Genomic DNA, 17,147 nt, shown 5'->3' with positions numbered 1-17,147 from the left:
CTATCGACGTCCAGATTATCGCGGGTCCACTGTACTATAAACAATACACAACTTACTTGTGGTACACACACAACCTGGTGTATAAACAATACACAACTTACTTGAGGTACACACACCACCAGGTGTACTATAAACAATACACATCTTACTTGTGTGGTACACATACAACCAAGTGTACTATAAACAATACACAACTTACTTGAGGTACACACATCACCAGGTGTATAAAACAATACACAACTTACTTTTGGTACACAGACCACCAGGTGTACTATAAACAATACACAACTTACTTGAGGTACACACACCACCAGGTGTATAAACAATACACAACTTACTTGAGGTACACACACCACCAGGTGTATTACTTGAGGTACACACATCACCAGGTGTATAAATACATGTAGTACACAACTTACTTGTGGTACACACACCACCAGGTGTATAAACAATACACAACTTACTTGAGGTACACACACCACCAGGTGTACTATAATCAATACACAATTTACTTGAGGTACACACACCACCAGGTGTATAAATACATGTAGTACACAACTTACTTGTGGTACACATTTAACCAGGTGTATAAACAATAAACAACTTACTTGAGGGACACACACCACCAGGTGTACTATAAACAATACACAACTTACTTGAGGTACACACATCACCAGGTGTATAAACAATACACAACTTACTTTTGGTACACACACCACCAGGTGTACTATAAACAATACAAAACTTACTTGAGGTACACACACCATCAGGTGTATAAACAATACACAACTTACTTAAGGTATACACACCACCAGGTGTATAAACAATACACAACTTACTTGAGGTACACACACACACCATGTGTATATAACAATACACAACTTACTTGAGGTACACACACACCACAAGGTGTATTACTTGAGGTACACACATCACCAGGTGTATAAACAATACACAACTTACTTGAAGGTACACAAACCACCAGGTGTATTACTTGAGGTACACCACACCACCAGGTGTATAAACAATACACAACTTACTTGAGGTACACACACCACCAGGTGTACTATAAACAATACACAACTTACTTGTGGTACACACACCACCAGGTGTATTTTCTTGAGGTACACACACCACCAGGTGTAAATTACTTGAGGTACACACATCACCAGGTGTATAAACAATACACAACTTACTTGAGGTACAACACACCACCAGGTGTACTATAAACAATACACAACTTACTTGAGGTACACACACCACCAGGTGTATAAACAATAGACAACTTACTTGAGATACACACATCACCAGGTGTATAAAATAATACACAACTTACTTGAGGTACACACACCACCAGGTGTATAAACAATACACAACTTACTTGAGGTACACACACCCCACCAGGTGTACTATAAACAATACACAACTTACTTGAGATACACACACCACCAGGTGTATTACTTGAGGTACACACACCACCAGGTGTACTATAAACAATACACAACTTACTTGTGGTACACACACACCACCAGGTGTATAAACAATACACAACTTACTTGAGGTACACACACCACCAGGTGTATTACTTGAGGTACACACATCACCAGGTGTATAAATACATGTAGTACACAACTTACTTGAGGTACACACACCATCAGGTGTATAAACAATACACAACTTACTTGAGGTACACACACCATCAGGTGTATAAACAATATACAACTTACTTGAGGTACACACACCACCAGGTGTATAAACAATTACACAACTTACTTGAGGTACACACACCACCAGATGTATTGAAGCTATTACTATCAAAATAGCCATTGTATACAGCGACAGATATTTGAAGTACAGGAAGCAGTGGTGGTGTCCTCACATACAGCAGCAGGTGCCCCGACCCCACAGGTTACAGAAAGGGCTGCCTCTGGAGATTTTGATTTCAGAAAATTGTAATTGTCATTTCTTTGAAATTGCACTAAAGAGTCATTGGTAAAATCTTCAAACTTTATTATCATGAAAATGTGATGATTTTTTTCCATTGTGTTATTTTATAATAATTCAGAATTCAATGAATTTTGAATAACAAGATAAATGAAATGCTATATGTGCATGCATATATACAATGTATATGAACCATCAAGATTGAAAATGCGTTTTTTTGAAGGATGTTTACTTTGAAAACAATATTGTATTTCTAAGAAAGAAAGTAATTTAAACAGGATCCCATCAAAATTTTAATAAATCCTATCATTATTTTGATAATGCAGCTAATTGTATATTGTTGGTTAAGCCATAACTCACTCATTGCCACCGTTGAAGGAGAGTCAGATTCTATTTCCTGTGTAGATGTCCGACTTCCAGACTCAAATGTTTTCACATTAAATGTGTATGGTTCACCACTGGTAAAACCAGAGATAGATGTAGATGACGCTGTATTCAAAACATCATATGACGTGCCAGATGAGGTAGACCGGGACCATATCACCTGGTATTTATTCACTTGACTAGTGTCTGTTGGTGGTGTCCAGGTAACATTGACGGTCTCTGTCCCTTGTTCTATAGTTACACTGGTCACCTTCAGATCTGACACTGTTAATAATATTTACAAAGTAACAGCATGCAGTGACCTTTAGATATGACATTGAACAATATGTTGCAGTCACCTTCAGAGTTGACGCTGTAAACAATATTTACAAATGACCTTCAGATCTAACACTGCAATAAATACCTGTTACCTTCAGAGCCGACAATGAAAACAATATGTACCAATGACCTTCAGATCTAACACTGTAAACAATATGTACCAATGACCTTCATAATTGACACTGTAAACAATATTTACCAATGACCTTCATAGTTGACACTGTAAACAATATGTACCAATGACTTTCATAGCCGACACTGTAAACAATATGTACCAATGACCTTCATAGTTGACACTGTAAACAATATGTACCATTGACTTTCATAGCCGACACTGTAAACAATATGTACCATTGACTTTCATAGCCGACACTGTAAACAATATGTACCAATGACCTTCATAGTTGACACTGTAAACAAAATGTACCAGTGACCTTCAGATCTGACACTGTAAACAATATGTACCAGTGACCTTCATAGTTGACACTGTTAACAATATGTACTAATGACCTTCAGAGTTGACACTGTAAACAATATGTACCAGTGACTTTCATAGCCGACACTGTAAACAATATGTACCAGTGACCTTCAGATCTGACACTGTGAACAATATGTACTAATGACCTTCAGAGTTGACACTGTAAACAATATGTACCAGTGACCTTTAGATCTGACACTGTAAACAATATGTACCAGTGACCTTCATAGTTGACACTGTAAATAATATGTACAAATGACCTTCATTGATGACACTGTAAACAATATGTACCAATGACCTTCATAGTTGACAATGTTAACAATATGTACCAATGACCTTCGTAGTTGACACTGTTAACAATATGTACCAATGACCTTCATAGTTGACACTGTAAACAAAATATATGAACCAATGACCTTCATAGATGACACTGTAAACAAATATGTACCAATGACCGTCATAGTTGACGCTGTAAACAATATGTACCAATGACCTTCAGAGTTGACGCTGTAAACAATATGTACCAGTGACCTTCATAGTTGATGCTGTAAACAATATGTACCATTGACCTTCATAGTTGACACTGTAAACAATATGTACCAATGACCTTCATAGTTGACACTGTAAACAATATGTACCATTGACCTTCATAGTTGACACTGTAAACAATATGTACCATTGACCTTCATAGTTGACACTGTAAACAATATGTACCATTGACCTTCATAGTTGACACTGTAAACAATATGTACCACTGACCTTCATAGTTGACACTGTAAACAATATGTACCAGTGACCTTCATAGCCGACACTGTAAACAATATGTACCAGTGACCTTCAGATCTGACACTGTAAACAATATGTACCAATGACCTTCAGAGTTGACACTGTAAACAATATGTACCAGTGACCTTCAGATCTGACACTGTAAACAATATGTACCAGTGACCTTCAGAGCTGACACTGTAAACAATATGTACCAATGACCTTCATAGTTGACACTGTAAACAATATGTACAAATGACCTTCATAGATGACACTGTAAACAATATGTACCAATGACCTTCATAGTTGACACTGTAAACAATATGTACCAATGTCCTTCATAGTCGACACTGTAAACAATATGTACCAATGACCTTCATAGTTGACACTGTAAACAATATGTACCACTGACCTTCATAGTTGACACTGTAAACAATATGTACCAATGACCTTCATAGTTGACACTGTAAACAATATGTACCAATGTCCTTCAGAGTCGACACTGTAAACAATATGTAAAAATGACCTTCATAGCTGACACTATAAACAATATGTACCAATGTCCTTCATAGTCGACACTGTAAACAATATGTACCAATGACCTTCATAGTTGACACTGTAAACAATATGTACCAATGTCCTTCATAGTCGACACTGTAAACAATATGTACCAATGACCTTCAGAGCTGACACTATAAACAATATGTACAAATGACCTTCATAGCTGACACTATAAACAATATGTACCAATAACCTTCAGAGCTGACACTGTTATCAATATGTACCAATGACCTTCATAGTTGACACTGTAAACAATATGTACCAATGACCTTCATAGTCGACACTGTAAACAATATGTACCAATGACCTTCATAGATGACACTGTTAACAATATGTACCAATGACCTTCATAGCTGACACTGTAAACAATATGTACCAATGACCTTCAGATCTTACACTGTTAACAATATGTACCAATGACCTTCAGATCTGTCACTGTTAACAATATGTACCAATGACCTTCATAGTTGACACTGTAAACAATATGTATCAATGACCTTCAGATCTTACACTGTTAACAATATGTACCAATGACCTTCAGATCTTACACTGTTAACAATATGTACCAATGACCTTCATAGCTGACACTATAAACAATATATGTACTAATGACCTTCAGATCTGACATTGTAAACAATATGTACCAGTGACCTTCATAGTTGACACTGTAAACAATATGTACCAATGACCTTCATAGTTGACACTGTAAACAATATGTACCATTGACCTTCATAGCGGACACTATGGTACATATTGTTTACAGTGTCAGCTATGAAGGTCACTGGTACATATTGTTTACAGTGTCCTGTGTTTACAATGACCTTCAGATCTGACAATGTAAAACACAAATTTAATAACACCACTAAAACATCAGAAATAACACACAAAAAAACATTTTGAACCAAAATTGCCCTTAAAAGTTGAGATTTTCTAACCTGATAGTACAGCAATATATCAATGATCTTTTTATCATCTATCACCTTCTGAGTTGTACAACATTTTATTATTTCCAAATACAACAAAACTGTAATACAAATGACCATCAAACCTTAGCATGTATAAGATATTTATCCTCTAGTTTTTGTTTTTGTTCATCAGAAAAAAAAAGTGTGGCTTATACACTTTAAAAATATCGAATAGTTTTTTTTAAAACTTTTAGGCCTTGTAAAATAAGTCAAGGTTATTTATTTAAACAGCTACAAGAAGCTTTCAAATGCAATGTGTGTTAATGCCCAATATCTAATTATTGCCTTATGGTGAATGAAAACAGCTGTTTAGATATGTTAAAAGATTTGACCCATGTCACCATGAAAATCGGTTAGTAATTAATTGAGATATGAAATTGTTAATCATTTAATGATGACTTACTTGATGTACAGGTGCCATCTGCTGTATTATATCCATTACTGTCAAAATAGTCTGTCTTACACCTGCACACATTTCCTCCAGTACTTGTACACTCAGCATTGGTATCAGAACACTGGACCACACCAGTCAGGGCACTGTTACAGGAGACACTTAATGCAAGCTCTGAAATATAAAGTGTTTGTTACATAATCAACCCGACCACATCATGTTGTGGGTTACCTTTGTCAGCACAAATATGTTACTGCAAACTCTGAAACTAAAACAATTCAGTTCAGCTGTTAGTAACCTTTCACTCCGGCATTGGATCGGAACAGATCAGAAACATTCAGGTAACTCTGCTAATAAGTAATACATAATAAACATCATAAACCTCCATCACCTGTCATTGATGTTCAATGTGAGTTAAATAAAACATTGCATGCCAGCTAGTTGTGGAGTATAGTACATTGTACCATTAGTCTTAGTCTTCTCCAGCCAAACTTTTAATAGAAAATGGAGTATAGTACATTATACCATTAGTCTTCTCCAATCAAACTTTTAATAGAAAATGGAGTATAGTACATTGTACCATTTGTCTTCTCCAGTCAAACTTTTAATAGAAAATGGAGTATAGTACATTGTACCATTAGTCTTCAATCCAGTCAAACTTTTTAATAGAAAATGGAGTATAGTACATTGTACCATTAGTCTTCTTCAGTCAAACTTTAAATATAAAATGGAGTAAAGTACATTGTACCATTAGTCTTCAATCCAGTCAAACTTTTAATAGAAAATGGAGTAATAGTACTCTTTGTACCATTAGTCTTCTTCAGTCAAACTTTTAATAGAAAATGGAGTATAGTACATTGTACCATTAGTCTTCTCCAGTCAAACTTTTAATAGAAAATGGAGTATAGTACATTGTACCATTCTCCAGTCCAAACTTTTAATAGAAAATGGAGTATAGTACATTGTACCATTAGTCTTCTTCAGTCAAACTTTTAATAGAAAATGGAGTATAGTACATTGTACCATTAGTCTTCTTCAGTCAAACTTTTAATAGAAAATGGAGTATAAGTACATTGTACCATTAGTCTTCTCCAGTCAAACTTTTAATAGAAAATGGAGTATAGTACATTGTACCATTAGTCTTCATCATCAAAACTTTTAATAGAAAATGGAGTATAGTACATTGTACCATTTAGTCTTCTCCAGTCAAATTTTTTAATAGAAAATGGAGTATAGTACATTGTACCATTAGTCTTCTTCAGTCAAACTTTTAATAGAAAATGGAGTATAGTACATTGTACCATTAGTCTTCTTTCAGTCAAACTTTTTAATAGAAAATGGAGTATAGTGTACATTGTACCATTAGTCTTCTCCAGTCAAACTTTTTAATAGAAAATGGAGTATAGTACATTGTACCATTAGTCTTCTTCAGTCAAACTTTTAATAGAAAATGGAGTATAGTAACATTGTACCATTAGTCTTCTTCAGTCAAACTTTTAATAGAAAATGGAGTATAGTACATTGTACCATTAGTCTTCTTCAGTCAAACTTTTAATAAGAAAATGGAGTATAGTACATTGTACCATTAGTCTTCTCCAGTCAAACTTTTAATAGAAAATGGAGTATAGTACAGTACATTGTACCATTAGTCCTTCTTCAGTCAAACTTTAATAGAAAAATGGAGTATAGTACATTGTACCATACTAGTCTTCCAATCCAGTCAAACTTTTAATAGAAAATGGAGTATAGTACATTGTACCATTAGTCCTTCTTCAGTCAAACTTTAAAATAGAAAATGGAGTATAAGTACATTGTACCATCTAGTCTTCTTCAGTCAAACTTTAAATAGAAAATGGAGTATAGTACATTGTACCATTAGTCTTCTTCAGTCAAACTTTTTAATAGAAAATGGAGTATAGTACATTGTACCATTAGCGTCTTTCTTCAGTCAAACTTTTAATAGAAAATGGAGTATAGTACATTGTACCATTAGTCTTCTTCAGTCAAACTTTTAATAGAAAATGGAGTATAGTACATTGTACCATTAGTCTTCTTCCCAGTCAAACTTTAATAGAAAATGGAGTATAGTACATTGTACCATTAGTCCTTCTTCAGTCAAACTTTTAATAGAAAATGGAGTATAGTACATTGTACATTAGTCTCTCTTTATCAGTCAAACTTTTTAATAGAAAAAGAGTCGCCTGTATCGCTCACTTTATCACAAGTACAGACAATTAGAAAAATCAGTTTAATTTTTGAAAACAACACTTTTAACCACTACAAATATGCTATCATCAATACATAGGTTCAAGACAAAGTAATTTTATATGAAAATATAGCGCTAATCATAGAGACCTTGTTTGACCTCAGCATCTAGTGCCGTCTTAGGTACAGGGGGTCAGCCCTACAAGATAGTTGTACAATCTGTTCAAATCCCATACCCTATAAGGATGCTACCATTGTTACCAAACAGCGCTCTTCGCATTACTCAGTTGCAGAGTAGATGTCGTTTATATGGACCATATTTAACCTCTACCGGTATCTATAGTGACTCCCTTGAAAACCAACAATTCAGTCACCCCCGGCGAGAGGTCAGTCCCCATCATTATAAATGCAGAAAATGTGAGTCTCCATACCATACAGGTATGTAACCTTGCATTACTGAGCGCTAATCCCGATGGTCAGTTGGGCAGTAGAAAGAAACCGTCATTTAAATAGGAATTGACCCGACTTGTTGACCCGCGCTCTCCTCAGGCCACACCGGGGGGTCAGCCCATCATTTGCACAATTTTGAATCCCACACTATCTAAGGATACTACCATTGTATTATGGGTGCTAACCGTGCTTAGATTTTCAGAGACAGGAAGGTCTTTATATAGAATTACGCCGAAATTGCCGACTTTCTGTACCCCCGCCCTCAAGCCCCCTGGGGTCACCCATCATTTGCACAATTTTTGCGAATCTCCCTACCCTATAAAGATCTACCATTGCATTATGGGTGGCTATACACTATGCTGATCGTTTCCAGAAGAACAAAGTCGTTTCATTAATGGACAATCAGTCAAATTGGAGCCCATTTTGACCCCACCCCTCAGGTCCCCCGGGGTCAGGCCACATCATTTGTATCAATTTTGAATCCCCAACCTATATAGATACTGACCATTGCATATTCAGTGCCTTAATCACTCTACGCTATAGGGTTTTCAAGAGAAGAAGTCGTTTATTATGGACAATAGAGCTCAAATTGACCCATTTCTGACCCCGTCCCGTCAGTATAAACACAGGGGGAGCGCGGCGTACACCAATCATTCTGTTCAACAACTTCTTTGAAGATCCCCACCCTATAACTGGATGCTAAACAGTTTGTGGCGCATTATGGGTGCTATATCGCCATCTAGATCTTCACAGCCAGAGAAAACTCGTTAATATGGAAAATGGGCCAAATTGAGACGGCACCCCTTTTAGACCACCGCACCCTAGGCCCCCGGGGTCAGCCTCATCACATTTGGACTACCATTTTACGTAATCCCAACCTCTATAAGGTTGGCTTCCCAATTGGCGCGTTATGGGTGCAAACGCCATGCTTTGCGTTATCAGACGAGAAGAAGTCCGTTGTATAATGAAATGGCCATAGTGTAACACCATTAGTCCGCCCGGCCCCTCATGGCAGTCGGGGGGTCGAACTATATAATATTGTACGAATTTGAATCCACGACCCTATAAGGATGCTACCATTCATTAATGGGTGCTATCCCTGCTTGGTTTCAGATAAGAAGTCGATTATATGGAAATAGCCAAATTGACCCCTTTCTTTGGCCACCCGCCCCTCAGGCCCTCGGAGGGTCAGAGCCCCATCATTTGTTATAATTTAAGAATCCCCACCCTATATAGGATGCTACCAGATGTGCATAAGTGGGTGCTATCCCATGCTTGGTTTCTAGAGAAGAAGTTGTTTTTTATATGGAGTATAGCCAATATGGACCCCAATTGACCCCGCCCCTCAGGGCCTCGGGGGGTCAGCCCCCATCATTTGTACAACATTTTTGAATCCCCACCCTATAAGGATGCTACCCATTGCAAGTTATGGGTGCTATCCGCTCTATGCTTGGTTTCAGAGAAGAAGTCGGTATAATAATGGAAATAGCCAAATACTCACCCCTTTTGGCCCCGTCCCTCAGGCCCCGGGGGGTTCAGCCCCATCATTTGTTCAACATCATTTTGTCTGAACTACCACCCACCCTATAGAGGATGCTACACCCATTGCATTATGGGCTGCTTATCCCATGCTTGGTTTCAGACACGGACAGAAGTTCATGCTTTATCTGGAAATAGCCAAATGGACCCATTTGAACGCCCAGCCTCCTCAAGCCCCGCTCGGGGTGTCAGTTCCCCATCATTTGTTACAATTTGAATCCCCACCTCTATAAGGTGATGCTACTATGTTGCCGTTATGGGGTGCTCTATCCCGATGCTTTGGTTTCAGAGAAGAAGTCGTTTTCATAATGTGAAGATAGCGAACATAATTGGCCCCCTTTTCTGCCATACCGCCCCCTAGGCAGGCCCCTGGTGGGGTCCAGGCCCATGCATTTGTATACAACTTATTCACAGTATCTAGTAGCCCATAATTAGATGTACCACCAAACATTTTGTTGAAATCCGACAGTCGTTCTCTATGGCAGAAGAAGTCGATTTGTTGCTGACAGCGGACGGACGGACGGTGACGGACGACGGCACGACCGGACGACGGACGAAGCACGGACGACGGACGAAACGGACACGGATCGATCCACGGTATGGCATAAGCATCACCTGGTCATTCGAGACCAGGTGAGCTGCAAAATGGAAGTAATGTAGCTTTGTACCATTAGTCTTTGCTCCAGTCAAACTTTTATAAAGAATGGAGTATCGAGAGACTACATTAGTTACAATTAGAGTCTTCTTCAACGTCAAAACTTTATAATAGAAAAAATAGCGAGTATAGTTACACATTGTAGCCATTATAGGTCTTCTGTTTCACAGTCAAACGTTTAATAGAAAATGGAGTATAGTAACATGTGTACCATTAGTCCTTCTTCAGCAGTCAAACTTTAATAATAGGAAATGGAGTATAAGTACATGTTACCATTGTTCTTCTCCAGTCAAACTTTTATAGAAAATGGAGTATAGAACATTGTACCATTAGTCTTCTTCAGTCAGAACTTTTAATAGAAACCATGGAGTATAGTAACATTGTACTATTAGTCTTCAATTCACCAGTCCAACTTTGTAATAGAAACATGGACTGTATAGTTTATTGTACCATTAGTCTCTCTCCAGTCAAACTTCTTAATATAAAATGGAGTAATCAGTAACATTGTACCATTAGTCTTCTTCAGTTCAGTCATACTTCTTTAATAGCAAGAATGAGTATATAGCGTACATGTAAGCGCATGAGAGTCCTTCTCCCAGTCAAGACTCTTTAATAGAAAAATGGAGTATAGTACAAGTTGAGTCACCATTAGCCTTCTTCAGTCAAACTTTTAATAGATAAAACAGGAGTATACATTACAGTTGTACCATTAGTCCTTCCTCCAGAGTCAAACTTTTAATTAGAAAATGGAGTATAGTACATTGTACCATTATGTCCTTCTTCTCGCCGCCAAATCTTTTAATAGAAAAATGGATTATGGCGAGTCCATTGTACCATTAGTCTTCTCCAATCAAAACTTTAATAGAAAATGGAGTACATAGAACATTGTACCAAAAAGTCTTCTCCAGCTCAAACGTTTTAATAGAAAAATGGAGTATAGTATCATTGTACCATTAGTCCTCTTCAGTCAACCAACTTATTTGATAGAACAATGGAGTATAGTACAAATTGTACCATTAGTCCTTCTCCAGTCAAACTTTTAATAGAAAATTGAGTATTAGTACATTGTACCATTAGTCTTCTCCATGTCAAACTTTTAAGCTAGAAAATGGGCGTAAAGTAACAACTTTGTACCATTAGTCTTCTCCAGTCAAACTTTAAAATAGAAAATGGGAGAGGTATAAGACATAGAGAGTACCATTCAGTCTTCTCATGTCAAACTTTTAATAGAAAATGGGAGTAAAGTAAATTGTAACCCATTAGTCTTCAATCCAGTCAAACTTTTTATAGAAACTGGAGTATACAGTACATTGTACCATTAGTCATCAATCCAGTCAAACTTTTAATAGATAATGGAGTATAGTACAATTGTACCATTAGTCTTCTTCAGTCAAACTTTAATAGAAAAATGGATAGTATAGTACATTGTACCATTAGTCTTCTACCAGTCACAAACTTTTAATAGAAAAATGGAGTATAGTACATTGTACCCATTAGTCTTCTCCAGTCAAACTTTTAATAGAAAAATGGAGTATAGTACATTGTACCATTAGTCTTCTCCAGTCAAACTTTTAATAGAAAATGGAGTATAGTACATTGTACCATTAGTCTTCCAATCCAAGGAGAAACTTTTAATAGAAAATGGAGTATAGTAACATTGTTTACATTAGTCTTCTCCAGGTCAAACTTTACCAATAGAAAATGGAGTATAGTACATTGTACCATTAAGTCTTCTCAGTCAAACTTTTAATAGAAAATGGAGTATATAGTTACATTGTACCATTAGTCTTCTCCAGGTCAAACTTTTAATAGAAAAATGGAGTATAGTACAGTTGCGTTTACCATTAGTCTTCTCCTGTCAAACTTTTAATAGAAAATGGAGTATAGTAACATTGTACCATTAGTCTTCTTCAGTCAAACTTTTTCTCATAGAAAACATGGAGTATAGTACATTGTACCATTAGTCTTCTTCAGTCAAACTTTTAATAGAAAATGGAGTAAAGTACATTGTACCATTAGTCTTCCATTCCAGTCAAACTTTTAATAGAAAATGGAGTATAGTACACTTGTACTATTAGTCTTCTCCAGTCAAACTTTTGATAGAAAATGGAGTATAGTACATTTGTACCATTAGTCTTCTCCAGTCAACAAACTTTTAATAGAAAATGGGAGTATTGAGGTACAATTGTACCACTTCTCCAGTCAAACTTTTTAATAGAAAATGGAGTATAGTACATTGTACCATTAGTCTTCTTCAGTCAAATTTTTTTTTCCTAAAAATAGAAAATGGAGTATAGTACATTGTACCATTTAGTCTTCTCCCAATCAATACTTTTTAATAGAAAATGGAGTATAGTACATTGTACCATTAGTCTTCTTCAGTCAAACTTTTAATAGAAAATGGAGTATAGTACATTGTACCATTAGTCTTCTCCAGTCAAACTTTTAATAGAAAATGGAGTATAGTACATTGTACCATCTGAGTCTTCAATCCAGTTCAAACTTTTTAATAGAAAATGGAGTATAGTAACATTGTACCATTTAGTCTTTCTCCAATCCAAAACTTTATAGAAAATCGGAGTATAGTACATTGTACCCATAAGGTCTTTCTCCAATCAACCAACTTTTAATAGAAAATGGAGTATAGTACATTGTACCCATTAGTCTTCTCCAGTCAAACTTTAAATAGAAAATGGAGTATAGTAGTACAATTGTACCAGTATAGTCATTATGTCACCATAGTCAAACTTTTAAATAGGAAAATGGAAGTAGTAGTACAAGTTGTACCATTAGTCTTCTTCCAGTCCAAACTTTTAATAGAAAATGGAGTCATATAACATTAGTCGTACCATTAGTCGTCTCCAGTCAAACTTTTCAATAGAAAATGGAGTATAGTACATTGTACCATATAGTCTTCTTTCAGGACAAACTTTGTAATTAGAAAATGGAGTAGTAGTTACAACATGTAACCATTAGTCTTCTTCAGTCAAACTTTTAATAGAAAAAGGAGTAAAGTACATTGTACCATTAGTCTTCAATCCAGTCAAACTTTCTAATAGAAAAACATGGAGTATAGTAACATTGAACCATTAGTCTTTCTTCAGTCAAACTTTCAATAGAAAATGGAGTATAGTACATGTGTAACCATTAGTCTTCTCCAGTCAAACCTTTTAAATTAGAAAATGGAGTATAGTAACATTGTACCATTACTCTTCAATCCCGATTCCAAACTTTTAAAAATAGAAAATGGAGTATAGTACCATTGTACCCATTACGTCTTCTATTCGCTGTTTCAAACTTTAGAATAGAAAAACTGGAGTATACTTACATTAGAACCAATTAGTCTTCTTTCAGTCAAACCTTTTAATAACGTCGAAAATGGAAGTATAGTAACATTGTACCATTAGTCTTCACATCCAGTCAAACATTTGATAGAAAATGTGTGAGTATAGTAAAACATTGTACCATTAGTCTTCTCCAGTCAAACTTTTTAATAGAAAATGGAGTATAGACATTGTAACACTACTCCAGTACCAAACTTAATATATAAATTGAGTATATTTCATTGTACCATTAGTCTTCTTACTAGTCAAACTTTTAATAGAAAATGGAGTATAGTACATTGTACCATTAGTCCTTCCTCAGTCAAACTTTTAATAGAAAATGGAGTATAGTACATTGTAATGACCATTAGTCTTGGACTTCAGTCAAACTTTTAATAGAAAATGGGAGTATAGTACATTGTACCCATTAGTCTTCAATCCAGTCAAACATTTAATAGAAAATGGAGTATAAGTACATTGTACCATTAGTCTTCTTCCAGTCAAACTTTCAAATAGAAAATGGAGTAGTAGTAACATTGTACCATTAGTCCATTTAGTCTTCTGTAGAACCTTCTCAGTCAAAAACTTTTAATAGAAAATGGAGTATAGTACATTGTACCCATTAGTCTTCTTCAGAATCAAACGCTTTAATAGAAAATGGAGTATATACATTGTAAACCATAGTCTTCTCCCAGTCAAACTTTAAATACAGAAAATGGAGTATAGTACATTACATCGTACCATTAGTCTTCTTCAGTCAATACTTTTAATAGAAAATGTAGTAAATGTACATTGTACCATTAGTCTTCAATCCAGTCAAAACTTTTATAGAAAATGGAGTATAGTACATTGTACCATTAGTCTTCTCCAGTCAAACTTTTAATAGAAAATGGAGTAATAGTACATTTTACCATTAGTCTTCTTCAGATCAAAACTTTTAATAGAAAATGGAGAATAGTAACATTGTACCATTAGTCTTGCTCCAGTCAAACTTTTAATAGAAAATGGAGTATAGTACTTTGTACCATTAGTCTTCTTCAGTCAAACTTTTAATAGAAAATGGAGTATAGTACATTGTACCATTAGTCTTCTCCAGTCAAACTTTTAATAGAAAATGGAGTATAGTACAACTGTACCATTAGTCTTCAATCCAGTCAAAACTTTAATAGAAAATGGAGTATAGTACATTGTACCATTAGTCTTCTCCATTCAAACTTTAAATAGAGAAAATGGAATATAAGTACATTGTACCCATTAGTCTTTCTTCAGTCAAACTTTTAATAGAAAATGGAGTATAGTACATTGTACTATTAGTCTCTTATCTCCAGTCAAACTTTTGATAGAAAATGGAGTATAGTACATTGTACCATTAGTCTTCTCTCCCAGTCAAACTTTTATAATAGAAAATGGAGTAATAGTACATTTGTACCATTCCCTCCAGTCAAACTTTCTAAATAGAAAAATGGAGTATAGTACATTGTACCATTAGTCTTCTTCAGTCAAACTTTTTAATAGAAAACATGGAGTATATTAGTACACACACTGTACCATTAACGTCTTCTTTCAGTCAAACTTTTAATAAGAAAATGGAGTATAGTACATTGTACCATTAGTCTTGGACCAGTCAAACTTTTAATAGAAAATGGAGTATAGTACATTGTACCATTAGTCTTCAATCGCAGTCAAACTTTTAATAGAAAAATGGAGTATAGTACATTGTACCATTAGTCTTCTTCAGTCAAACTTTTACAATATAAAATGGAGTATAGTAACATTGTACCATTAGTCTTCTTCAGTCAAACTTTTAATAGAAAATGGAGTATAGTAACATTTGTACCATTAGTCTTCTTTCAGTCAAACTTTTAATAGTAAATGGAGTATAGTACACTGTACCATTAGTCTTCTCCAGTCAAACTTTTAATAGAAAATGGAGTATAGTACATTGTACTATTAGTCTTCTCCAGTCAAACTTTTAATAGAAAATGGAGTATAAGTACATTTGTTACCATTAGTCTTCTTCAGTCAAACTTTTAATAGAAAATGGAGTATAGTACATTGTACCATGAGTCTTCTCAGTCAAACTTTTAATAGAAAATGGAGTATAGTACATTGTACCATTAGTCTTCTTCAGTCAAACTTTTAATAGAAAATGGAGTATAGTACATTGTACCATTAGTCTTCTCCAGTCAAACTTTTAATAGAAAATGGAGTATAGTACATTGTAATCCATTAGTCTTCTCCAGTCAAACTTTTAATAGAAAATGGAGTATAGTACATTGTACCATTTAGTCTTCTCCAGTCAAAACTTTTAATAGAAAATGGAGTAAAGTACATTGGTACCATTAGTCTTCAATCCAGTCAAACTTTTAATAGAAAATGGAGTATAGTACATTGTACCATTAGTCTTCTCCAGTCAAACTTTTAATAGAAAATGGAGTATAGTACATTGTACCATTAGTCTTCTTCAGTCAAACTTTTAATAGAAAATGGAGTATAGTACATTTGTACCATTAGTCTTCTCCAGTCAAACTTTTAATAGAAAATGGAGTATAGTACATTGTACCATTAGTCTTCTTCAGTCAAACTTTTAATAGAAAATGGAGTATAGTACATTGTACCATTAGTCTTCTTCAGTCAAACTTTTAATAGAAAAAATGGAGTATAGTACATTGTACCATTAGTCTTCTTCAGTCAAACTTTTATTAGAAAATGGAGTATAGTACATTGTACCATTAGTCTTCTTCAGTCAAACTTTTAATAGAAAATGGAGTATAGTACATTGTACCATTAGTCTTCTCCAGTCAAACTTTTAATAGAAATGGAGTATAGTACATTGTACCATTAGTTTTCTCCAGTCAAACTTTTAATAGAAAAGCTAATACCGTATAGCTGGTTATTTTCGCAGATCTAAATACAGTAAAACCCCCTCTAACTCGAACTCGGATTCCTCGAATACCCCCTATTCGTCGAACTGGTCGTACGGTCCCCGACCGTCCTCTCTATATAATCTAAGTAACAAAACCCCGGACAGCTCGAACAGCTATTCGTCGAATACCCCTTATTCCTCGAACAGAATATATGTCCCCGTTGCATCAAATACATAGTATTTACCCATGTATTCGTCGAACAGGTGTTTCGGCCCTTGAGATTTTTTTTTAACCTGTGACAC

General features: G+C 35.3%; 1 protein-coding gene across 1 annotated transcript in view; it reads right to left on the bottom strand.

The window, feature by feature from the left end:
• Nucleotides 1-8,409, bottom strand: part of LOC138325233 (receptor-type tyrosine-protein phosphatase eta-like) — a 61,140-nt gene extending 52,731 nt beyond the window's left edge. The window contains exons 1-3 of the mRNA XM_069270778.1: nucleotides 8,343-8,409; nucleotides 5,819-5,980; nucleotides 2,305-2,592 (exon numbers count right to left, since the gene is read on the bottom strand). Coding sequence (XP_069126879.1) covers nucleotides 2,305-2,592; nucleotides 5,819-5,980; nucleotides 8,343-8,409 — 517 coding nt within the window. The remainder of the gene's footprint in view (nucleotides 1-2,304; nucleotides 2,593-5,818; nucleotides 5,981-8,342) is intronic.
• Between the last annotated feature and the right edge of the window lie 8,738 nt (nucleotides 8,410-17,147).

Source organism: Argopecten irradians, chromosome 1 (assembly GCF_041381155.1).
Source record: "Argopecten irradians isolate NY chromosome 1, Ai_NY, whole genome shotgun sequence".
In the NCBI taxonomy this organism is placed as follows: Eukaryota; Metazoa; Mollusca; class Bivalvia; order Pectinida; family Pectinidae; genus Argopecten; species Argopecten irradians.
This window is presented reverse-complemented; position numbering and strand designations above follow the sequence as displayed.